This window comes from Halichoeres trimaculatus, unplaced genomic scaffold (assembly GCF_033239565.1).
Source record: "Halichoeres trimaculatus isolate MK-OKI-2021-1 unplaced genomic scaffold, fHalTri1.1 fHalTri1_scaffold_4, whole genome shotgun sequence".
NCBI lineage: Eukaryota > Metazoa > Chordata > Actinopteri > Labriformes > Labridae > Halichoeres > Halichoeres trimaculatus.
The window spans coordinates 5944561-5971155 of record NW_027437182.1 but is presented as its reverse complement, the minus strand read 5'-3'; the positions used below and the strand labels follow the sequence as shown (position 1 = coordinate 5971155).

The following is a 26595-nucleotide window of genomic DNA, read 5'->3' as shown; positions in this document are numbered from 1 at the left end:
ATTAGTCAGACGAATGATGGAGCAGAAAAAAATGCTAACTCAGAAAGGGCTGGATCTGGAACACTGAGCGGCGTCTGGGATACATCATCTTCATCTAAGAGCGATGTGAAGACCTTTCCAACAAAGAGCACGAGAAGTTCATTCAGTGACAGAGCTATTTGCTCCACACTGTGATGGATCCGCTACAAATGAAGAGAAGCCATTTGAAGCTCGCATCAAAGACGGCGTTCTCACGTTGATGATGAACGAACATCAGTTTGTGATTAGCGGTGAATCAACACAAACACACGGATGCTTTCCTGGTTTACTTTCAGGTCGGGTTTGGAAACTCCTTCCAGAGCTTTTCTGAGGAAAGATGAAAAGTAAATTTTGCTGGCAAGACACAAAGAAGACGACGAGAGATAAGATGACAGCAATAAAGTATAAACTGCAGCGTGCTGCAGAGACAAATCACCTCATGTTCCCGTCAGCAGAGAGATCAGTTTGAAGCGATATTGGCTGTGCGCGCGGAGAGTTGAGCAGATGTGAAAACAGTGTTGTTGCCTGGGCGCTATCACACACCAACGATGGGCAAACCTCGATTTAGCTCATCGCTTTCCAATGATGGGATTTAGAAGTGACATGATGGAGTGTTGCCTGCTGTGTGTATCCACAGAGAATGATAGATTAGGATTTGATTTTGTTATGCAGGTAGAGCTGCAGGTGGAGGATTTTTCTATGTGGGGATGTTTTCATGGATACCACTGTGAGTTTGTTCTGTTGGTGTCTCTTTTTCCCCCCACGCAAACAATGGTCATATTCTGAAGGCCTAAAGCAGGAGTCTGCAACCTATACTGTCATAGGAGCAATTTTGCTTCAGCTCACCTGGATTAGAGTCACTCTGGAGCCAGAAAATCTACTTAATCTGCAGGATGAAGAATATAAAGTGTATAAACTTCTATACAAGGTCAAAATAAAGTGAAAGAAAATCTAAATGAGAAGTTTTTTGAATTGAAAAAAAAATGTACGTGTGATGTCTTGTCTTATTATTTTTAATCAATTTGCAGAATATTTTAAAAAGTAACAAAAATATTTGAAATGTTTGAAATTCTAAAACTTGCAAAAATTAAAAAAAATCTGGATTTCACAAAATTGCAAAACAAAAACTCAGAAAAAAAATTGGAATTCCAAGATTTGGAATGGTATTGAAAAAATTCAAGTTTAATAATTTGCTAAAAAAATAAAAATTAAAAAAAATTGAAAGTTACAAAATATGTTAAAAAAAATCAGAAGAATTTGCAAACATTTTTAATTTTTCAAAAATATTTGATTATATTTGGATATCAAAAGTTTACTTAAATTATAAAATATATATATTTTCAAAACTTGAAAAAAAGTTCAAAGATTTTTAAAATTTCAAACATTTAGGAAACAAAATTGACATTTAAAGAATTTTGAAATAAATTGAAATCTTAAAAAAAAGTGAAAAAATTTAAAAAATGAAATCAAAAAGGTTTGCAAACATTTTCAAAAATATTAAATAATTTTTGGATATCAAAAATTGGCTTAAAATTAAAAAAAAAATCTAATTCTTGAAAATTGCAAAAAGTTCAAAATTGTTTGTAATTTCAAACATTTAGCAAAAAATATTGACACTTTAAAGAATTTTCAAAAAATGTAAATCTTAATTTTTTTTTTTTTTTTTTTTGTTAAAGAAATCCAAAAGATTTGCATAATTTGAAAGAGTACTTGAATTTGTAACAGATATTAATATTACTGCTCAACTTTTTTTTTTTTTCCCTTCAAATTTGTCTTTTTGTAGATTCAGTTATCTTACCATGGGTGTGAAATGAGCCACAACGAAAGTTGGTGGGCAGTTGATGTTGTAGGAGGTGCTGCATATTTAGTTTAACAAAAATGTTAATGCATGATTTTATTTTGTGTCAATGTCTTTAATCATCAATACCCTCAGTAAGAAGAAAACAATTATTTGAATATTTTTTTTAAGCTACAAGGACCCATAGCAAAGGAGTCAAAGAGCAGCGTGAGGCTCCAGAGCGGCAGGTTGAAGACCCTTGGACCAAAGGGTGTGAGAATACACTCTATTTTAAGATCTGGATGTTGGCGTTGTTGCTGTGTGTCAGGCTACAGGGGTCTTATTTGTGTCCCTTAATCCAGGCTTCAAAATACAAAACCAAGTCCATCAAATAACGCGAGGCAAAGAGGTGAAGAGTTTAGGATGCGCTCAGTGTCTCAGAGGGAGTTCACTCAAAAATTACTCAAGTTGAACTGACACAGAAGGCCTTAAATTTCACATGAATTTCACAAATTCAAGCAGATACCTTCCCTCAAACTCCCCAAAGTTAAATTTTAACCGGTGACCTATTTCCCTTGTTTTTACCATTAGGATGAGGTTGGTCCAGCTCAATATTTCATCGCTTACTTCACTCTTGAAGACGCTCCAAGTCGCCGGGAGCGCAGCTCTGTTCCAGACACACAGCGCCAAAACCAAAACACTTTTAACTACGTTCTTTCAACACAGCCGAGAGCCCAGCCTACGCTACATGTCTGAGTCGTGAACAGAATCTGATTATTTCAGCTAGCAATGAGCTCGGTGGAAAGCAGACGATTTCAGTAAGTAGTCTGATGTCGGGTCCCTTTGATGTTCTGTCAGTTTAAGCTGCCAACTGGGGGAAAAAAAGCAATCACGTCAACCTCCTGGTGATAATTATAAGTCGGATATGAGAAGTGTTTTGACAGGCTCACACCTGTAGACACACACTGGGGAGGCAGGACACATTTCAGCGTTTGCATATTAAACTCTTGGTCACGCTCCAAAGCACTTTGGGAGAATTAAAAGTTTGTGAACAGTTCTTTTGTCCAAAGGCAAAACTGCACACAGACTCACTCACCGCTGCAACGCTGTGATTATTTTTCATTATTGATCAATCTGTTGTCTTTTAGGTGTCAAACAGCTACTAATTACCCCTCACAGTTCTTCACATCCTTTCATGAAATCTCTAATCCATTTGTTTTGGATGATTATCGTCAGGTATCAAGAGAACAGCGGGAAAACATGCTGACACAAAGGAAACAGTCCTTTCACAAAGAATCTGTGAAGACGTACTGAAAAGATTCTCAAAAACTGTGGTTCAGACTTTACAGAGAATGAAAAGTTTTGAGTTTGGTGGCTACTTCAAGTTCCCATTAAATCATATTCATGGTTAAAATTATATCTTATCACATCAAAATGCAGTTGTTGACATTTGTAACCACAGCCAGGCTGACAGAGTTGTTCAGCAGGTGTTCATAGCTCAGAAAAAATTAAAACTATTGAAAGGTGCTGGTTTTGCTCTTTCAATTCATTTTAATCCATTTATTTTATTTTTTAATTGAACTGATTTTAAGGTTTTCATTAGATCTTCATTCATCCTCTACTGTTGAGCCAGTTTAGGGTAACAGCTGGATGGAGCCTGCCCAAGCTGTCTCAAGATGAAAGGCAGGTTAATAATGATAATGATAATAATAATAATAATAATAATAATAATAATAATAATAATAATAATAATAATAATAATAATCATATTTTTTGTTATTATTATTTACATTTTTTATGATTAACTTTTTTCATTTGTAATATTTTTAATTGATTTTTTGATTTATATATATAAAATAATAATAACAATAATAATAATAATAATTTTTATTATTATTATTATTATTATTAGTAGTAGTAGTAGTAGTAGTAGCAGTAGCAGTAGTAGTAATCGATTAAATAAATTAAATAAATAAAAAATAAAAAATTAATAATAAAAACATTTAAAATAAAAATGATCTTTTTTATATAGCACCTTTCAGATTAAAGTTACACAGTGCTTTACATCCAACTAAAACAACAAGATAACTAGTAATCCAGTAAAAATCAGGCACCAAAACAAGATCAGATTAAAAGAAAGAAATATAAATACACAATATTTGGATTAGACATGGAAAAAAAAGAAGAGAAAATGAACTTCAGTAAAATCAGGGAAGACTCCCTGATAAAAGTATGTTTTAAGAAGTGATTTGAAAGAGGCTACTGACTTTGCAGACTGGATTTGATCGGGCAGACTGTCCTAGAGCCTCAAGGCACGGCCTGCAAATCCCTTGTCTTTTTTTAGTTTTCAGCCGAGTCACTTGCACATTGAAAGATCTTTGTCAAGGATCTCAATGGGCACATGGTCTCATACAGTAATCCAGTGTAAGGAGGATGAAATCAGGGTAACGTGCTCACATCTACCAGGCAGCAGAGCTTTGCACTAACTATAGACAACTAATGCCTCTGTGGCTCAGGCAGGTAAAAAGAGGGCTACAATAATCTAGATGTGGGGATAAACAGGCATGTAAAAGAATCTCGGCGTCCTTAAATCTTAAAATGGATCTAACTTTGGCAACATTTCTCAAGTGACAAAAGCAAGATTGCACAAGTTTAGTTGTACGCCATTCCAGCTTCAGTTCACTATTGGTTCAAACACCCTGGACTGGTCGCCAACCAATCAAAGGGATACCCAGAAAAAACCCACACAGAAAGACCAATCGGTATATGTCTATAAATAAAGATGAGTTTAAGTCTGATTAGATAAAGCAGGCACCCCATGTACAGAAGCCACAGAAGCCACAACCCTTGTCCAAACAGTCACTGGTTCAACCCCCGGTCTCAGGTCTTCTTCTGCTCTTTCCATTCTTTTCCTCCACCCTCTGACACCAAAAAAGTTCAGAAAATTACCAAACTTTCCGTAAATGTTAACGACTGTTGATCTCCGAAAGCGCAGACCTCCTGAGGTTTGCATAGACAAACACAGTTTGATGGTTGTGTGATATTTCCAGGCTGCAGTGTTGATAAATACTGCACATTTGAGAGGTTTATTATCAACAAATGACTTTATGTCGGCACAGACTCCGGGGGAGCAGGTGCCCCAGACCGAGCTGTATCTCATTTTAAGCACCAGAGGTGGCAGCCAAATCCCATCAACAGGCCTCGAGATAAAACGAAGGCTGTTATGATTGTTGTCCTTCGGTGACACCGGAGAAAATAAGACATTTAACCGTAACCGTCAACCGGACTGACGCAGAGGAGTGACGATTATCATCCGAGAGATGAAGAGACTCTGTTTGGCTCTGCATCTCCAGCACTCAATGAAGTTGATGTTGACAGTTTGTATCTCTCGGGGAGTGTGTTGTTTTTTAGAGAGTGAGGACAAATGGGAGGGGGTGAGAGTGAGAAGTCAAAGAGTGACACACACACGTGGAGAGACAGAGAGGGAAGGAGGGAGATTACGGGAGCTCTATCTCAGTTAGTCTTGACAGATTTCTGCTGTGTTTAAGGGAAAGTGACAGGAGCTATCAGAGTATTACCCGTGATATATCTGTTTAGATAAGTGAGGGCTCTGCTAAGTAGATAAATGCAATCACGGTGCATCCACTGAGTCTGCGGTATTAAAAGTGTTTTCGTTGTGTCATCTGCTCTCGAGCATCTGTCACTTCTGTTTGATAGTGGGAAACAAGTGGCAAATAAACAGCTCTTGTTGCTCTTTTAGGAACTGTGCACGTGGCTTCCAGCAGGTATGTCCGGTATGTTTATTTACTGAAAGTAAAGGTGAGACGAGGGTTGTGTGTTTATAGATTTGCTTCAGCACTTTTTCTCTTCACACTTGGCAAAATAACATCTTTTCAGGCTGAAAGATTCTGCTACTGGAGGAGTGTCCAACCCAACCCACTGACTAGCGTTTATATTTTACACATTTATCTTAACTACAGATTTAAAAAGGGCAGCAAAATCTCATTTCTATAAAAGTGGTATCTTGGAGCTCCACCAACGTCTCCATAAAAGCCGTTCATAATGGATCTGATTTGGATAAAAGCAGGGAAGCAGGGAGCAAAGAATAATATTTTAATATAAATTAACATTTTTCCCTCAGCCTCTGAGAGAAAAAAAGAGGTTTTGTCTGAGCTTCTGCTGCGCCCTCTCTGACCTTAGCGTGACTTTTCTCAGCACAGCAGTGCCTGGCCCACTTCCTGTGTCTTCCACTGCTCCGTCTCACATACCAAACCAGACATTCACACACCCACGGTGACGGCTGAGCGTGACCCGGTCATCCTGCGAGGCTGAGAGGCTGAGAGGAGTTCCTGTTCACGAGTGTGCCGCAGCTGTCTCGCAGACTTCTGGGCCGGGGCTGGGTTGGTGGGTTGAGATGGTTGAACCTGTGGCCAGAAAGGGGGGCCGGGTCCAAGGTGGTGGGAAGGCAACGGGAGGAGGAGGAGGAGGGGGCTGTCTGGTTTATTCATGCCGTTTACACAACCCTTCCTGGTACACATGGGAGGAAAAGTCCTGGCACGTGTTGACGGACAAATACAGAACATGGTGTGATGATGCCAAAACAAGAAAAACAAGCGACCTGGCGTGAGCTGCTGAGGCGTAAATATAGAAGTTTGAGTTTACGGTCGGTTCTAAGTCACCCTCATGACTTGTGTTAGAAAGATCTTAAATAAACGGCTCAGGAACATTATTATTTTGACATTTTGACAGTATATGGCCTAAAACCAATACCTTAAAATTTTTAAGCTACAAATTGCAAAACACGATACTCATTTCATTCTCCTCTAAATCTCTATATACATGTTAAATTCAATACTTTGCATAAAATAACACCAGTGCAACAACTCAAGCAAACCTTCCAGTTTTATTTCTAAAAGTTACTTGCAACCCCCAAACCCATGACTAACAAGGTATGCAAGAAACTTCTTCCTCTCCTCTACAAACACGGGGGAGCACCAGCAGAAAGTGAAGGAAGTAAAACTCGAAAGAGAACTACTTACTGACGTCTTAAAACATTTACGGTACAATCTGTACTGGATAGTACGAGATATGGACATTTTATGCATCTCAAGTGCAACAAACTGCGATACATCAAGTATATTCAATTTATCCCCCGTCTCTAGGGCAAAGGATTATCAGAGCCGATATTTGGCATCTTGAGGGATATCGGCGTCGGCCTTTTGTTTAATCTGACCGCGGATAAACAAATTTAAAACTGCGTTGTTATGGCTCTGATCCAGCTGCTCTGCTGTCTGCAGTCACTACTCAGTACCCACTACTGTCCCATCTGACTGGTTACAAGCAGAGCCATGGCTTGGGAAACAGCCAATCAACAGTGTAGTTATTACAGTTGTTGCAGTTAAATGGAAATTTTGGAAAACTTTATTTACTGTAGAAAACTTTAGCTATGTTTTTTAATGAGTTTTCATTTAACTTTATAAAACATGCTGCTAAGCCTGGGAGCTGTTTTAATAAACTCATGCTTAAAGGGATTTGAATGAAGTTAAGTGTCGGCGTTTGTGTTGTTAAAATTTTTGACACCAATATTTGCACTTTGACTTCAAAATAATATCAGCTTCAGACATCGGTTCTCGGCCTCCTTGACTGCAAATAATCAGTATTGGTATTGGCCCTGAAAAATCCATAACAGTCTATCTCTAGTAAGAATTAGAGGTAGACCGATATATCGGCCGGCCAATATATCGGGCCGATATTTGGACATTTGTCTCTATCGGCCATCGGCCGTATTTTCTTTTAAAAAGCCGATTTTTGATCCGTTGTATAAAATGATGCAATTTTTGATCAGGCACAAAAAAGATGAGCACCTTAAACTTGTGGAACCACTTGGATACATTACATACTTTTGTTCAAATTATATTAATAAGTTTAAATTTCTTTTTTGACATTTTAAGAAGAATGTGAATATTACTACTGCTTGTTACATTGTGTGTTTACTCAGACAAAATATTTCATTGTTTTGAAAGCTGAATAAATGTTCAGAGGACTGGACACGACTTGTTGTAATAGATTTCTTTTAGTTGCTCAGAAATTGCTGCGTTTCACAAAAGTGTTATAAATATATATTTATTTAACAATCGGCCTGAATATCAAATTGGAAAAATCGGCTTTGCATATCAGCATCGGCAGCCCAAATTTGGAAAGCATCGGCATCGGCATCGGCCCCCAAAAAACCCATATCGGTCGACCTCTAGTAAGAATACTGTAAATAAAAACGTGTGTGAATGAACATTTTGACAGTACATCGGTTAAACTTGTAGCAAACTTTTTTCAGTGTAGAGTATCAGAAACTGAACCAAGTCACAGATACGAGGGAGGGCTGAAAAGTTTGTAGCCTGACTCGGAAAGAGTTATGCCATAGTGATGAAACTTGGCATGCATTCAATTCGACATTCTCTGACACTTACAGCATGGTTTATTTTCAGATTGACTGACACGGATGTAGAGTTTGAGGACTTTGAAAAGTAGAACCAGAGACATTTTGTGGATATGGATAAAATTGGGCTCCATGGTGTGATCAAATATCAGCAGAAAAAAAGAAGGACATGGTTGCTACTTTAAGGGATGATGCTCCAGCTTTATCGACTGTGAAAAAGTGGACAGCTGAATTCAAGAAGGGTAGGGAGAGCTTTGAAGATTACCCAAGGTCTGGACGTCCTGCCACAGCAACAACCCAAGAAAACATCCACTGTGTTGAAAAATAAACCATGCAGTAAGTGTCAGATGCATGCTAAGTTTCATCACTATGGCATAACTCCTTCCTGGTCAGGCTATGAACTTTTCAGCCCTCCCTTGCACAAGGTGAGGACAGTTGATCGAAATGCATGTATAAAAAAGTGGGATTATCATATATTTGTGGTTTAGCAAATGAATTGTCAATATGGAAGCTGTAGAGATACAGCGACCAGAGCAAGGTAAGTTATCTGACAAAGATGGCAGAGTTTTTATCCTTTTTTAAACCCTGAAAAGCCTGACCCAACAAAAAAATTGCACAGAATTTCTAGATTTTTGGAATTGAAATGTTTATTTACCTTTTTAACAAAATTCCCCTCAAAGTTTTTTGAATCAAATTTGACACATTGGGCAGTTTTGGCAGCTTTCTTAGGTACCGTTTTTAGTAAATATGGATTCTTTCAATGCAGAAAATACATCTTTTAAAAAACAAGTAGCATGTTTGATGTTGTTTTTACTGCAACTTTTTGAAATTTAGCAACAAATTTCCTGAAAAAGGGGGTGGGGGATTTTTACGAGAGCAACCATTTAGAAAAAGGCCAAAATACAACTTCAGTGGCCTGTAGTGGTAGTTGATAGAGGTCAACTAGAGCAAGCATATTGTGATTGTCACCAACACTTTAGTCCTACTTTAATGTTATACTTCCTTTCAACAGACTGTCTGCTACAATTTGGTGTTAGTTGCAGGTTTGTACGATACTTTGTTTCCTGACATTGTTGAAAATGATGATGACCCAGTACATATTTCATATTCCAGATCTTAGTATCTAGAATATTGCCAGGATCTGGATCATACTTTAACACCTGTCAGAAATTATGGTGACCTTGTCTTGTATAGTTTTGCAAAGCAATCCGACCATTTATGTTGGAGTTATAAACACATATGGTGAAAACAGTCCTATCTCACAATGATAGAGAGTCCTTTAAAAACATCCTGGATCCTGACGGTGATCCAGATCACCTCCAAAATTTAATCACTTCTTCCTTATCCCATTTTGAACATTTCCTGAAAATTTCATCAAGATCTGTTAGTTACTTTTTGAGTTTTGTTGTTCACAGACAAACAGGTATAGGGTTAAGAAAAGTCTTCTGAGTATAGCAGAAACACTGAATTATTTAACAGCCAAGAAATAAAATGTCCCAAGTACAACGTCCAAAATTATGACACAAAAAGGCCGTTTTAAAAAGCACCTGAGTGTGTTCCTGAAGAGTGGTGCGCAGGTTTGCCAATTAGCACACCTGTCATCCATCCAATACACATTGGGTTTCACTTATCTGTTACTGAAGCACTGAAATAAAGTTAAAATAACACAGGTACTCTCTCTAAGTCTGACAAGCCAGGTTAAGATGTCAGGCTCATGGCCTATATTAGACGGCGAAGACCTACTTTCTATCCCACTCCTTTTTCTAAATGTGTTTTCAATCCTAGCGCACTTTCATGCCAACACAAGACATCTCGGCGGCACAGGAATTTACTATCGCTATTATCATATTATTGGGAAAAGTTGGAATGCAATTTTCCCTGTATTGAAGGCAGGCTAACCTACATTACTCAGTCAAGGGGATTCTTCACCTCTTCGCTGGCAGGTGGTCGACATTGTTGAGTGGTTGATTCAGTGTGTTAAACGTGCTTGGCGAAGCCTGAGTAAGACCTGAAAAGACCTTCGGATTTGTAAGAAAATGAATCAGAAGAAGTCGGAGGCGGCGGCAGAGCTGTGATATTACGAACAAACACGCCAGACGAGGACTCAGAGAGGCAAACAGTGAGAGGAAGGGCAGGCTAAACGTTGAAGGAATGTGACAGACTGATGGGGAAGGCACGTTGACCCTGGCCCAGATGCTTCTTGGCAGGTTCCAGGTGTCTCGCCCTCCTCCACGGTTCACATGCGGATGTCAAGCCTCCCTGAAGGAAACCAGGTCGGTTCCGTTGGGGAAGTCATATAAGAGCTGGGAGGATGGGGTGGAATCTGCATCTGCTCGCCGTCTAGTCAAAACAGGACTCCTGTGCTGTCTGGAGTTAGTTTGGGGAGCAGCTACGTGAGGCATGACAAGAAAGAGGCCCTTACGGACGTATAAACCAGGAGGACTGAACCTAAATATTACATCTATAAAAACATGACCCAAATACTGGGTCTGAGGAGCAGAGTTTTCCATCCGGTTTCCAGACGTGAATTAACTTTTAGGCCATTTACACTTGTTATGACAGACTCTAGCACCTTTTAACTACCATTATTTCCCCCCTCTGTAACCTGAACTTACAGTAAGTGCTCACAGCAGCATACCATTAGAAAATACAGTATGGCTCAACTGGAGCTTCCAAAACAGATCATACCTACAGGTAAAGTCATCACCTGTCTGAGCAGCGCTAATAAAAATCTGACAGCTTTAGATTTCATTTCACGGTAGACTTAAACTAAAGTTCAGCGCTTGATATTAAAGCTGATATCAAACTTCAACACCTTTATCTCTGGGTTGAAGAGTGCTGGCAGTGATTGAGAAGTGAAAGGTGAGAGTGGAGGAGTGTGAGGATTTTTTTTTAGGTCAATCATGTGTTTCTTCACTCACACTGTATGACTGCCAGCACAATGTGAAGTCCTGGGTATAGAGGAGAAGTCACCTGACTCCAGCTAGCAGGAGACAGCTGAAATTATTACTGTGAAGCTGAAATCACTACTTGTCACAGCGTCTAGGTTTAGATTTGAGACGACGTCAGACCAGCAGAAACGTAAAATGTGCCCTTCTCTCTGAACAACACTTACAGACACACTTTGCAGCACAGGTTCTGTATTTCAGCAGGATTTAAACTCAAATTGGATTGAACAGGCTCTATGCACATATCTTCTGCATTAGCGTGTGGTGGCATGGGCATTTCTGGTTACCGAAAGAAGCAGTAGAAAGTGAGAGTAGACAGTCTTATGATGGCAGAGATTAAATAAATAAGGTGTTTGTTTGTTGGAGTTGCCTAAAGTCTGTCAATGATGTACAGGGAATCGTCCAGGTATCTAGTACAGCACCATGTAGCAAATCGTATAAAGGCTTTAAAATGTATGCGTTTTTATTTGTTTGTAGCTTTGAAGGTAATGTGCTAACACCAAGGTAATAATAGTTAACTAAAATGAAAACTAAAAACGAGAACTAAAATTTAAAATACATTGCAGTTAACTCAAACTAATAAAAACTAGTTTTAGTTTCTGACAATATTAATAGCCTTTAGGATTTGAATTAATCCGACACATTTTCCCAACCAGTTTTACGACAGTTTTCGGCAGTTGTCACTGCCATACAGCACTATCATAGCGGCATATAGGGACGTGCTTGTTTACTGCACTGACTGGCTGTGCGCTGTGCTGTGACGAAACGTAGTGGGGCAATGATATAATGGTTTAATTGTTACAGAGTCCAAGTTTTTATTGTTTTTGAGTCTGCCTTTATTGTTACAGAGTCCAAGTTTTTGTTTATTGAAGCTCATAATATATTGTTTTTTTTTTTATAATTTATGTTAATAATATTTTTATGTAATTTATGTCAACATTATTTTATGTAATTTATGCTTATATTTTTTATACTAAGTTTATATTATTTTCATGTGTTTAAGGCAGCAGCCAACATTTCTGTATCAGCATTGACTAAGCAGTGAGCACTATGTTGGACTTGAAAATAAACAGTATGACAAAATATTTACTCTGACCTTTTTGAATCCTGCACCTGGTTGATAAGGTATGAAAAAACTAAACTGAAACTAAACTAAAACTAAACTAAAACTAAGCCTTGTTGCAAAAATCAAAACTAAATAAAAACTAGAATGCCTGCTCTAAAACTAATTAAAACTAAACTGTAATGGAAAATAAAATGTCAAATCTAACTAAAACTAAACTATAATGACAAATCCAAAACTATTATAACCTTGGCTAACACTAGCTAGCCTGAGCTAAAAAACTTACTTTGGTGTTTAAACTTGAGAGCTTCAGCTCAATCATACTTTAAAGTAAGTTTAATCTTGTGTATATACGTCTCACTTCTGGGGCTGCAACGATTAGTCGACATAATTGACTCGTTGACTGTAAAAAATTCATCGACGCAAATTTTAGTAGTATACGTGTCATATTATCGTTTTTATTGTTGTTGTCATATAGTGAAATCAAATACCAGGTGGTAAATGCTCATCTGCAACTTCAGTTCACTGCAGGAGGTGCTGCGTTATTGGATACTCATTAAGTTCATACATGAGAAATACACCCTGATGGTACGAAGGCTCTGCATCTCCGGCTTGGACAGCCTGACAGCTCCCGGAGTTCTGCATCTGATAACGTGATTTGGAGAGTCTTCTTCGCTCTCTGTTACAGACAGTTTTTCCAGGATAACGTTTTAAAAGGGAGGACATTTATCTGATGGAGCTCTCACTCTCGAGCTCACACTGCAGCGGTAACACTCAGCGGGGAGGAGGAGGGGCAGACTGCGCATGAGCGAAATAGCGCATGTAGAGAAACAAAACTAAACTTTTTGTTATGAAGAGCTGGGAGAGAGTCAGGCGGGATCATACAGAGAGCAAAGCCCCAATAAGCAAATAAACATTAGAAAACAAGCCCAAAGTCACTAATAAGCGGTCTGTCCAACACTGCGTACAACAACTTCATTTCCCTGTTACCAGCTTCATTCATTTTTAAAATTTGTTTTGTTTTTTGTATTGTGCCGATATTTTTGTGTCATCATGAATGAAATGAAGACAAACAAACATAACACAGGGCTGACCAATCAGAGGTGAGAACCTAACTCTGGGTAAATGCAGTGAAAATGCAACATACAGGTTGAATTTCAAAGGTCTGCACATTTGAAAGGCCAAATTAGGTTGAAACACAAAATAACTGTGATTAATCGACTAATCAAAAAAATAAACAATAGATTAGTCGACATTAAAAATAATCATTTGTTGCAGCCCTTCTCACTTCATGTGTTTGTATTTTTATGAAAGCATAAGGTAAAAACAGGGCTACAAGAGATCTCCCTGAAAGCACACTGATACATAACTCTCTTACAAGATATATGCTAGCAGTTAGCATACAACGATAAAAATTTGTTTTTCCAGCAAATTATCAACTTTAATCATTGAACACACAAAGAAGTGTAATAGTCTAGCACAAGAGAGTCATTTTTAATCGATTTAACATGTTAGGCTCTTAATCTACCAAAAATGTTATAAAGGGCTTGGCGCTAGTTTCATGCTAACATACATTGGAAACTGCATTGATATGCTAGCGGTTAGTGCACGTTGATAAAACTTTGTTTTTTTCAGCAAAATATCATCCTTCATCCCTGAACACACAAACAAGTGTAATAGTCTTACACAAGAGAGTCATTTTTAATCCATTCAACATGTAGAGCACTTGGCGCTAGCTTGATGCTAATGTACATCAGGAATTCCATTGCTTTGCTAGTGATTAGCATACACTGATATAACGTTTTCCAGCAGAATATCAACTTTCATCACAAACAAATGTACATAACTTCCACCCAAAGTTTAATTTCAGTCCATTCTGCATGTTGTATCTCTCCTACAGCACATAGCAGTGGTTTGGAGACAGCAGAAAGAGCTGTCACCCCATTTTGAAAAGGACACCTATGTAGGATCACATGAAATGTCCTTTAGAGCTTATAAAATCAGGCCACAATTAAAAATATGAACATAATTATTAATATCAACCATACAGAAATGGTGATAATGCATCGTTTGGATGATTCAATGACAAAATTTTAATATTAGCATTTGGTAGCACGGCGCTCTACAGTAACTGGAAGTGGACATGCCACCAGATTTTTAACCGGGTATACGTCATGCTCGCTTGTGCATAAGGCCTGATCAAAATCATCTCAGAAATTGAAAATCAATACATGCACTGCAGTATATGGTGTAATGTAGTAGATATTGGAGTGAGAGGTAGAGGATGGAGCCCTTTAACTTCCCAGTCTGAGTCCAGAGGGGGAGCAGATCGACTGTGATGCTCAGCTCCTCACTTTGTCACAGTGAGTGAATCCAGATATCCTGTGGAGAAAATACATTTTGGCCACTTGTGTTCCTCACCCCTCTGTTCCAGTCACTGCCGGAGGCTGCAAAAGCTCACCGACCGGCAAGATTACCTGAAACGCTTCCCTGCAGCTCAGGTCCAGGTTGGAATAAAACGTTAAGCACAGTTGTGTCCAATGTCCTCCTTGCAAAACAATTGGTCTTGATTAGAAAAATCAAAGTGCACCTTTTTTATTTTCAGCAAATCTGTAAAAATCAGTCCTGATACTGCTTCATTTATCTGCAATTTCCGCTTTTGGTCAAGGTATTTTTTGTTGTTTTTAACAATTATACAAAACCCAACAGGTATACATCAATAAGTTTTTGTATAAGCAGTGAAAATCAAAGCTCCAACAGAGCTCCTTTCCTCAATGCACCTTATATAAAGACAAAAAAGGGAATAAATAAAACAGATTGTAAAAAACACGAAATGAGATGAATAAAATAAACAAGGTTGCAATTTCCACTTTTGATAAGGACCATGCTTCCACCAAACTACAACTCAATCAACCTGGATGTGTGTCACACCTTTCCCTGGAAGAAGACTCATCGATGGACTAATGTCTTTGTTCCCCGATCCAGTCAGGTTCAGACGGGTGTCTGTGTGAATCAGCTTTGGCTCCAGTTTCAAACACCAGTGCAGTCAGGAATGTTCAGTACAAGTCTGAAGCCTTGGCCGTAAATCACGTCACTGCAAATGGTTTTCTGTTACTTTGGACACAAACTGAGCAACTCTCTGTTATGTGACACACTGCGCTGTCATCGAGCTGATTGTACGGATGCAAAAGTGTTTTTGTCTGCAATCAAATCCTGGAAACTGACTGTCAGCGCTGTTATAATCCAAATTCCAAAGCCTTTTTTTCCACCAAGCAGTCCAGTTTAGATCAGTACGGTTTGGTACGGGTTGGTTCGGTTAAGCCTGGTCCTTGTTTCCACAGCCAACCGTGCCCCCTCATAATAGACGACGTGTAAGCTGGATGCTGATAGCCGTGTCATTTAATGCTATAGTAGTGCAACACTGTGTACCCTGCTAATAAATCCAACAAAGAAGAAAAACGTGACACAGTAAACAAAGAGCATAGATGGAAGATATCCAGCAATTAGTCTTCTTTGTGATTTCCATGTGGCTCTTTGTAACAAGGTGCAATCAAGCTTTGTTTCAGAGAAGGCTGTGCGCTGCAGAAAGAAATACAGCAGTCGCTGTTGCACATTAAGTGATGATTCTTTCGACTGAACAACAGACTGCAGTGTTGTAGCTCCACCTTCGAGGATTGGATTGGTTCAGTCTGGCAGGGTCCCAAAAAGTGGGACGGATTAGGCAGTGGAAACACCATAAAATGCGTGCCATGCCAAGACAAACTGAACTGCTTGGTAGAAGCGGGGTTTAAAAGATTTGTCTTTTTTCAAAGATTTTCCTTTTTAGAAATGCACTGCTCTGTTATCCCATGTAAATTCTGCTAAATACAGAAAACTAAATCTGTGGACGCCAAATATTTACCCCAGAGGCTCAGAGTGAATCTAAAGCTGCCTTTCCACCAAGCAGACCGGTTCGGTTCGTCTCAGTACGGCGCACATTTTGTGGCGTTTCAACTGACTTGTCTAAATAACAGAGATGAGTCGTCCCACATTTTGGGACCCTTTCGTGTGGGTGCCAGACTGAACTGATCCGCTCTCAGAAGGTGGAGCTACAACACTGCAGACCGTTGATTGGTCGTAATAATCGTCACTTACCCCGACAGTGGCTGCACGAAACGCTACATGTCTTCCATCTATGCTCTTTGTTTACTGTGACATGTTTTTCTTCTTCATTGGATTTATTAGCGGGGTAAACTGTGTCGAGCTGCTGCAGCGTCACACTATTGTTTAGCAGCTGCGGCTTTCAGCATCCGGCTTACACGCTCCCTACTATGAGAGGGCACAGTTTTGCTGTGGAAATGCAAACAGGATCAGGCTTAACTGTACCAAACTATGCCAAACCGTACAGGACCAAACCGGACTGCTTGGTGGAAACAAAGCTTAATAGTGCCAAACCTGCAGTACCTCATGTGGCCACTTGAGGCTACAATTCTACGCTTTGGTCTAAAGCAAGAATTAAGACTGGGGGAAAAACCTTAGTTGGTGCCACGAAGTGCTTCAAGTTATTTGGCCGTAGGTGCTGCCATCTAGTGCCAGAAGAATTGCTTTTCATTTATTTTTATTTTTCCCATCTTAAAAAAGGTAATAACACTGGAAATTACATCAACAGTATCGCTAAACCTTCAACAAGATTCAACAATCAGAGCTAAAGGCTGGCTCTAAAGTGAGTCGATCAACATTTACCCTCGAGCTGAACTGTACAGGAGAAAAAAACACAAACAGTGCCTGGTACAAACCCAAAAAGTTGGTTTGCTTGGATTTGATTTGTAGCTTCTTGGATTTGTAAACAGCATCCAAAGTTTTTGTTGGCTTTTCCTGGCAGGAATGTTAGTGGGCAAGGGTTTAAAGTTATCAAGTATTTGGCAAGGTAATGAAACAACCAATAGAACAGATGGTTTAACTTAGATAAAAGACTTTGGCCAACTCTTGGTCCATTCAGCCCACCATCTCCAAATTCTAGTACCAAAAAACCAACATGGCACTGACCCAAAATGCCACACATGGTGCCTCAAAGATGAGTTAATTAACTTGTAGCTAAAACCACAATGGTTTCCTCTTTATCTACTGTCTCCTGTTCCTGCAGCTCAGTCTGAATAAAAGTGATTGTTTACCTCAAGCTGCCTCGATGGTGAAGTCATCAGACGCCCTTTTAACCTATAATTTATCAAGGCGTAGAGACAGCTGAGCTCTTTACCCACTTTTAAAAAGGTGACCTCCTTTCCCAGACATGGTGGATAACTATCAATAAAGTATGTAAGCAAGCAAAAACTTGTGGGTTTTGATTGGCAGGAGGAGTGTGAACAGTTCAAAACTTGAGCTGGAGAATCTGCAGAGCTCAGTGATGAAACTCTGATATACAGTCTCCATAAAATGCAGCAATAAGAGCGACTGCGACGTCATTCATCACATCTGCAGTGCACTCACTTCCTCCTGATAAACATAAACACCTGAGGACAGCGCTGATGGGAGCATTAACAGGCTGTTTGATTCACCCATATTTAAGATTCATAGAGAAGTTAGTCAGAGCGTGAAGGTCGGAGGAAGGAAAGTTCTGCCACTCTGCAGCCAATGATTGAGATAAAGAGGAAACAGAAAAACTTCAATCCTGTCGGTATGCCACAGACATTCATCCAACCAAGCTTTGAATTCAGCTGGGTGAATGCTTTCTCAGCCTAATCTTGAGTTTATGTAAAAATTAACTTTGGCTCCTTGTTGGAGAGTTTTAGAAAACACTGCAGTCTGCTTTGATGGATCATGCCGTCCATTTAGACAAGTGTTTCCCTTAATAATAAAGCTTTTAAGTCTCAGCCTAATGGATAAGATTCCTGCAACCTTCAAAAAAAAGTCTGAAAATGTATTCCACTATTACTGACAGACAGAGTTTAACAATGATGTACTCATCAGTGTATACAATCAATTACAAAAGTAGACAGCCTCATCCCTCCCAGGCAGAGAGGACACAATGAACAAACTATTGGATCTCCCTGCAGTGACTCCACAGAGCTGAAGAAAAGGGAGCTCAGAGCAAACCTGCAGGAGGAAGCCAAGAGACCAAAACAAAAGAATTCAGGGCACACGTGACGATAAGAAATGATTAATCAGAACTGAGATAGGAGCCCTTCTCAATTCCCACATTGCTTCACAGAACATCACTCAAAACTATCTGATCACAAGATTTAAAGTTGGACTGGAATTCCTCTTCCAAACGCCAAGACAAATAAAGAAAACTGGAATGGTTCCACTTTTTTATGTGTACGCCAAATGGTACAGCCCAACAGAGTTCTTACCATTGACATTGAATGGTTTTCTGTTTGCGAATCCCCAACGCTACATTCTTCTTATCTAGGCAAAAACCTTTTTTTTAAGTTATATATTGAGGCTTTTCATGCCTTTGATTTAATAGGAGAGGACAGTGGATAGAGTAGGAAAGAGGGCAAGAGTGGGCAAACGTGGGAAACAGGTAACAGGCTGGATTGAACCCAGGCCACCTGCTCTAGGGCAAACCTTATCAGGTGCAACCTGAATATCTGTGCCCCGGCAAAAACCGTGAAACAGATCTTGGATTTGGAAGTGTATTGGGTTCTCTTTGCAGGTCAATTAAATAGATCAATCCTGCACAGCATATGCAGTCATCAATTACGATTTAGTTGAAAATATCTCCATTATAAGAGAGATGTTAGCATGCAAGTGAAGCTAATAACCAGAACTAAACCATTCAACACAATTCTCTCATCTCTGAGTCGACTGTTGGTGCTTCAAGTTGGCACTAAACCATAAACAGACTGCACTAAACAGCACGACTCTCGTCCTGTTCACCAATTCATGTTTTATTCATACCCCCATGACCGAGGCTAAGCCTGGGTGGCTAACAAATTCTGCTGGACAATATATTGTCCCACAATTATGGAGGATAAAATTTGACAGTATTATTTTAAGACCAAGTTAACCACTAATATAAAATAATGTATCATAATATGAGGTTGTTGTTTTTTAACTCCGCCAAGGAGGTTGTGTTTTAGGGAGACTTTGTCTGTTTGTTTGTCTGTGAACAACATAATTCAAAAACTAACCACGGATCTTGATGAAATTTCAAGAAATGTTGAAAATGGGACAAGTAAGAAGTGCTTAAATTTTGGAGGTGATCTGGATCACCGTCTGGATCCAGGATTTGTTTAAAGGATTCTTCATCATTGTGAGATAGGGCTGTTTTCACCATATGTGTATATAACGCCACCATAAATGGTCAGATTGCTTTGCAAAACAATACAAGACAAGGTCACAATAATTTCTGACAGATGTCAAAGTACGATCCACATCCTGGCAATATTCTGTATTCTAAGATCCGGAATATGAAATATGTACTGGGTCGTCATTATTTTCAACACTGTCAGAAAACAAATTATCGTACAAACCTGCAACTAACACCAAATTGTAGCAGAAAGTCTGCTGAAAGGAAGTATAACATTAAAGTAGGACCAAAGTGTTGGTGACAATCACAATATGCTTGGTGTAGGTCTGCTTGGTGGAGGTCTGCTATTCTAGTTTACTATACTATTGTATAAATAGGTCAGGTGGTTGTGTTTTAGGTGGACATGTGAGTTTGTTGTGTTACCTTTTTTTGTTGCTGCACACTGGCTCGTCCATGTTGACAGGCTCACCTCGCTCATTTGGTTTGAAATATTTCTACTCTTAGGCTGTGACGTTACACTCCACAATCGTCTTTTTTTCTCCTAATTTCTGCTACGTTAACTTGCTTACTTGTGGCCCTCTGTGTGTTAACGCTAGCCTGATGCTAGCGGAGACAAAGGTTTTGAATGACTGACAAGAAGGCTCACCTGTTTTAAAGGCGAGGGACAAGGAAAACAAACACACATGGAGATATATTGAGGCCAGCTAAATTATTGAGTACATTTCATTTATTGTAAGATTAACGGATTTATTAACTATTGTACCAGGCCTAACAGAAGCTCGTCATCAGAATCAACTCACCATAAGGTCACCTCAGCATTTGGAGGAGCAGCCAACCTCCCAACTCCAGCACTGAGCCACAGCCACCCTCAAAGAAAAGGACGTCATAGCCAGAAGTCATTAATCGCTAACTGTTGGCCACCGGCAGCCCTGATATGTTGGCCTTCACTACCAGAAGTGAAGAAAATGATGAGTATATTGAGGTGGAAGTCTTGGCTGAGAAATCTTTTTTAATGCTGATTCAGACAAAACTCAAAGGATGTCGTCACAGAGAAGATTAACGACAATTGAAGGCTTCAGAGAATCACTTAGCAGACACAAACCATGCAGTATGGAAATTTTTTCCTCTTTCACAATGTTCCCTGATTCTTGAGAAGCTTATTTTCTGAACTCAGACGGATTCATAACTAGTGACACAGCAAAAAGTTGTGGAGTTGTGGTTGAGTCTAATCAGCATTCAAGGCTGTTCAAACACCACGAGGGTAATTATGTGATAGAAATCAGCCCTCGGCATTCAATCATCAGTGAAAGGGAGATGGTAATTATTTCAACAGGAGAATATATGAAGAGTGTTTCGGCCTTCAAACATGACGGTGTAACAGTAAGTGATGAAGCAAACAGGCGGTGAGAGCATTCATCATGAAATCAGGGGATTGACCACACAAACTGAGGCTGGAGAGTTTGATGATAGACTTCTTATTAACTGCAAAATCATCCACCATTCATCAATCAGCCGTTAATGAAAAGTTAGTTTATATTTTACTCTTAAAGTAGTTTGAGAAAACTCTGACCTGTGTGTGAGACACATGCACCTGCTTAACTTATAGCAGGTCCTTATCTGCTGCCACGATAGCTGCTGTAAACGATGACGCAAGAGTTTCCAGTCCCCACTCTTATAAATGCTTTAAAGGCAATAACACAACTCTTATTTTTATCTCATATTTACAAAAGATGTCAAATTGTTCTCTTGTGTTTTTCTTTTGGGTGTTTTCCCTGTTTGGGTGTGCATTTTAAGAGAGCTATAGGCTGATTTTCACAATTTTTCACAGCACAAAGGCAGCTGTAACAACTGAAATTCTCATGTAAGATAACTAAAGTATTTCTGATAGCTGTAATCTGTATCTGTCAATTGTTGAATTGGACTAATTTCCATAAAATATGAGAAACAACAAACATAAGGAGATATTTTACTACAGTTTGCTGACATGCTACCCAAACAAAGGCCCAATAAAACACTTAGAAGGAAAAGTAAATATGCATCTTCACTTTGGCCAAAGATTAACTCTGACGACCTTTGAGCAGAGAAGCAGTTTTAACAACCAGCACTGCAGAAATGCACCAAGACAGGTTAGTGATTCCTCCACACAGGAGATGGTCAACTGTCTACCTTCACTGAGGTCAAATCATGGCTTTATGTTTCAATAACAAAAACGTTGTAAAAATAAAAACTTAAAATTGTTGGCCTGAAAATGATTCTTTGGTTAAGTAAACAAAAACTGGCCTATTGTGTTGCAAACTACTTCAAAGTCGTTATCTCATTTATCTGTATCAGCTTTGTTGTGTAAATTTGGTCTCAATTCACAAGTTAGGTTAGCAAAACAAACTAAAGGTTTGAGGCTAGAGCTAAACTTTTCAAGTATTCTTCATCAAACATTGGGGTTTAGGGATGCATCAATACCGATCTGTGGTATCGGTGCCCCTCAAAGCTGTATCGGTACCGATCCAGGCAAACAGCTTTATGCCTTTTTGTTTTTTCCCCAGAACTCTTTGCTACTTGATTTAAAATATTCTCTCTGATGCACATGCTTTGTTTTTTGCTGCATTACCAGTCAACAGGGTATAAAAGTTAACATTTGAAAAGAACTTGTGTACATTCTGAAGAATTATTTTGATAGTTAACATTTAAATATTTCATAGTTTAAATGAATATTAACTCCATAAACTCACTTTTTTGCCTTTTACCCAAAACATTACTAGTCTTACCTTACAGTAGGGAATGAAGGTTATTATCTAACACTGGTATTGGATCGGTATCAGAACCACAAAAGTTGGATTGGTGCATCCCTATTGGGGTTAGAAAAACCCTTTGTATAAGTAGGGATGGGTACCGAATTAGGTACTTTTAGGGGTACGGACCGAATTCTGTCAAAAGTCCTGGGTACCCATTCAGGTAAATTTAAAAAGGTACCATGTTTAGGTACCTAAACGCATCTTTGCGGCTGTGAGGGAGTGAAAGAGTAGGTGATTTTCCATGCTGGACATGAACACAGCATTGCAAGACAATATATTGAAGAATAAATATGTTAAATTGAAAAAATAAATATATTTCATTATTACGCAAATTGAGATTTTTTTACCACATAAACATAAAAAAGTACAGAAAATTGGTACCATTGAGTACCAGTACCGATTGCCAAACGTGAAAGGTGTCCAGCCCTATATATAAGTACTGTTTGATTAATTGTTGAATAAGGTGTGATCATTACCAATATGCTGACATCGTTGAACATCAGCTTGCTACCTTGTAAGTGTAGGACTCAAATCCTGAAGTTTTCATACAAAGTGAAGGTACATTTTATGAAAAAAATACATAAATGAAATAGAATAAAATAATAAATTGGCCCAACTTACACATTTCTTAGAATAGAACTTGAAAGTTTAAGTTATATCACACTTGACTAAGAACTTATTAGATGGTCCAAGTGGTCGGTTCAGAAATCTTGTGCAGATGTTGACTTGAAATTAGGGGAATGATATGAAAATTTTGGCTGATACCTATATTTACCAATATTGATATTGGTAAAAAATAAATAAATAAATAAATAAAACAATCTGAGAGGATGTGTCAAGGTAGTTCAGGGAGAAAGAGCGGTGCGATCGTGAAAAAAGACAACCATGGAGAGGATTAAAGGATGGAGCGTCTGGGATGGGAGTGATCAAAAAAAGTATGTTTGTCTGTTTTTTGGATCAAAAACAGGAAGAGAGACATAAAAGAGGAGAGTCCACTCTTCTTAGGTAGTTTTAGTGTTTACATAGTGAGAGAAAACAATATTATTTGGGACTTGTAAGATCGTTCAAGATGCTCTGAAAATGGCCAGCAGGTAATGAGTGAATATCGGCTGATACCCATATTGATACTGATATATATGGTGCATCCCTACTTGGAATTTTGAATTTACGAAACTTTTTTTGTTTTTACAGAGTCAGTAAGATGCATGAGTTGGTAGATCCGATGAACAGTCTCCTCTTCCTCCTCCAGAACTTCTAAACTCAAAGAAAGCATTTGTAACAACAGCCATGTTTCAGCCTTGGTTAGGGTTATTTCTCATTCTGATTCCTTCAGTGTGAACACAAACCTCTAAAGTTTAAGGGAAGTCTGAAATATACCGAAACATCTTTTTATTGCATCTTTTTGTGTTTTTTTAACCTCTTTCTGCAACGTGTTATTCCTCCTGGACTCAAAATCATTTCTAATGACAGAGAATTGTTTCCTACTCCCACAGCATCTGTATCAACTTCACTTTTCTTTCCTCAGGCGCTGTTTTAAATTGACACATAATAACCTGAGGGATGTTGACAGCTAGCTGAGGTGTTACATGATAAGTATGGTGTTTGTAGATTGAGCAGCTTAATTCATTTGAGTTGGATCTAATAGAAGTGTTCAAACCAGGAGGGTGATAAGAATCTGGTCTATGCAGCAGGTCAGCACAAAGCTGCAGAATCCAGTGCTGGAAACTGGAGCTGCAGTTCATCGAGTACCAGGCTGAAGCTGGCTCCAAAAACATGCATTGTTAAATACTGCAGGGCAAAGAGTTCGACAAAGTTTGGCAGACAGGTGTTCTGCATTTCCAGCTTGGCGATCTCTAAGAGAATACAGCTTCATCATTGTTCATTTGAACCCAACTGTAGCTTTTTACAAAAGTGCAAATGTATAACAAACTCCTGCATCTCAGACTCAGCTGACAAACAAGTCTACTGCTTCATTTTCATGAAAAATAAACAAAAAGTCTTTGAGTAGCGACTGCAGATAGGATGCAAACAACTGCACGCAAACCAAACTCGCACCACCCACGGCACAAATGAACAGGGCGAGAGAAGGCAGCAGCGCCGAGCTTTCCAATCAATAACCCTGCTGCCAGAGAGGCCGGGGACCATTAGCACCAGTGAGCAGGGCAGAGTGACTCTGATGTGAAATGACAGGGGGCTTTCACAGGAGCCATCCTACCGTTCGCCTCATTGTCACACACCACACACACACTGCTACCCCACATTGCAGCTACTCTCACTAAGCAACCGGGACACTCACTGTTTTTCTGTCCTCAAAATGAGTCAAGAGTCGTCAAATTCAGCCTAAAGTGCTGACATGCTCTTAACCAGTCAGGTATGGAGTTATAATATACATTTCAGGATGCTTTGACTGAAAACTTGCAAAATATGTGAGAGGAGGAACTATGAAAAGGGGTGAATCACCAGGAAAAGTGAATTTGCAGACTGTAAGTGTGCAAAAATGTAATCCTTTTTCAAAATATGACATTAAAAAGACTAAAAACTGACAAGTCTGTTCATGCATGGTAAAAGCATTGTCCTCTCTAAATGGGCGTTGCCTCCTGCCTGATCATCATAATGCTTTGCTGCACAATAAGATTTAAATGTGAGCTCATTAAGGTGCAGCATGAGATGTTGCTTCTGTGCGGGATAAGCTGCTGAAACTTCTCCACATGTTTGAGGAGATATAAAGATGCATCAGACAATAAATAGAGTGACTTTAGGAAGAAAGACCTGTCTCTGATCGAGAGCTTCACATGCTTCATCCACCTTTATATTTACCATGCATACCTGCAGACTGTTAAGCTGCATGCTGTGAGCACAACAGGCACCTCAGATGAGAGGAGGGGGGCGCTTTCCCTCCCCACTTTCTCATCAAACTTTTTATTTCTCCGTATCAAACAAAAGCTGACACTTGCTGCCTACCTCTCTCCTCCTGCTCTCCGCTCCGGGTCTGGTGATCAGCGCCGTGTCACCGCACACCACCGCCGCGTCCTCCACAAACACGCAGTCCGGGAGCTCCTCGTCCGCGGGGAGCTCGACCACCTCCAGCCCCAGCCTCGTGCCCAGGACCTCGACGTACGCCTCGTGCTCCCTCCGCGCCTTGGCCAGGTCCACCTCCACCTCCGCCTGGCTGGTCCGGAGCGCCTCTTTGACCAGGGACGCAGGGATTCCCCGGACGATAGCGTGGGTGTACTGACCAAAACCTGCCATTAAACCAGCCATGTTTTGCTTTCCCTTCACTTGGCACGCTCAGATCTGACAAAAAGAGGAGCAAAAAACACCTTCAGCGAATGAATGACAGAAACTGCTATCAGTTAACCCGCTGCTGCCCGGCGTGCTTATTTGTTCCCTGTTAGTTTGTTGGGTTTTGATTCTTTATTTACAGTAGCCTGCTACATTCAGTGTCAGTCAGTCCTGCTCCAGTCTCCAGGCGAGCGACGGCGCTGCTATGACGCGCACCGACCATCACGTGTAGCCGACGAGTCTGTCAGCCGCCCGCGAGCCGCGCAGCCCAACAAGTGACAGTCCGAGTCCACGGAACATGTGGCTCAATCAATTTCACACTGGATCAGCGAGGCAGAGTGTGCGAGTCAGACTCCTTCATGGTGTAATGAGCTCTTAAAGGAGGAAAATACAGCAGAACAATCCATTACCTCTCCATGCATGTTATTCCTGCCACAAGGTTGTTACCAGACTTGAATTTCAGCCAATTTATAAATAAGTGAGCAGCAGAAATATAACTTTTCCATTAGATAAACTAATTATACCAACTCTTTCTTTGATTTACAGCTGGATGGACAAAACAAGGAACTATAGCTCACAAAGCAGGGCTTCAGGAAGCTTGATTTCATCCTCTCTTCTGATTTGATCACACACTGACTCCATAAATCAGCATTACAGTCTGATGAGTGAATTCAAAACCAGATCATGACAATTTTTTAATGTGATTAGATGAGTGACATCATGAACAAAGGGAATAATTTGAGAAGATTTTGAGAAGACAACAGTGCTTGAGGAAAATTTCCATTTATCATTTGATGATATAAACAGTTAAAGCTCCTGTAAGGAGTCTTTTAGTAGCTTAGAAAAACAGAGCTAAAATAATGCTGAGACTTCCCAAGAGCTTAAATGCAAAAATACCATCAGATGAAGAAAAAGAATAACTTTTTATGTTATTATTTTTGAAAACTGAGACCATTTTGAGGTGATATGACTGTTAAAACCATCTGAATGACAACTTGCGCACGTACAGTATAAGATAAACAACAAAGATACTATGTCACTGGAAAAAACTGAAATA

At 39.4% G+C, this 26595-nt stretch overlaps 1 protein-coding gene across 2 annotated transcripts in view; it reads right to left on the bottom strand.

The window, feature by feature from the left end:
- ddah1 (dimethylarginine dimethylaminohydrolase 1) overlaps positions 1-26595 on the bottom strand; it is a 156556-nt gene that overhangs the window by 120550 nt on the left and 9411 nt on the right. The window contains exons 1-2 of one of the 2 annotated variants that reach the window (XM_074668391.1): positions 25679-25898; positions 25218-25550 (exon numbers count right to left, since the gene is read on the bottom strand). In XM_074668391.1, coding sequence (XP_074524492.1) covers positions 25218-25517 — 300 coding nt within the window. In that variant the 5' untranslated portion in view covers positions 25518-25550; positions 25679-25898. Of the gene's footprint in view, positions 1-25217; positions 25551-25678; positions 25899-26595 lie in introns of those variants that run through there. The other variant, XM_074668392.1, reaches the window with a different exon arrangement.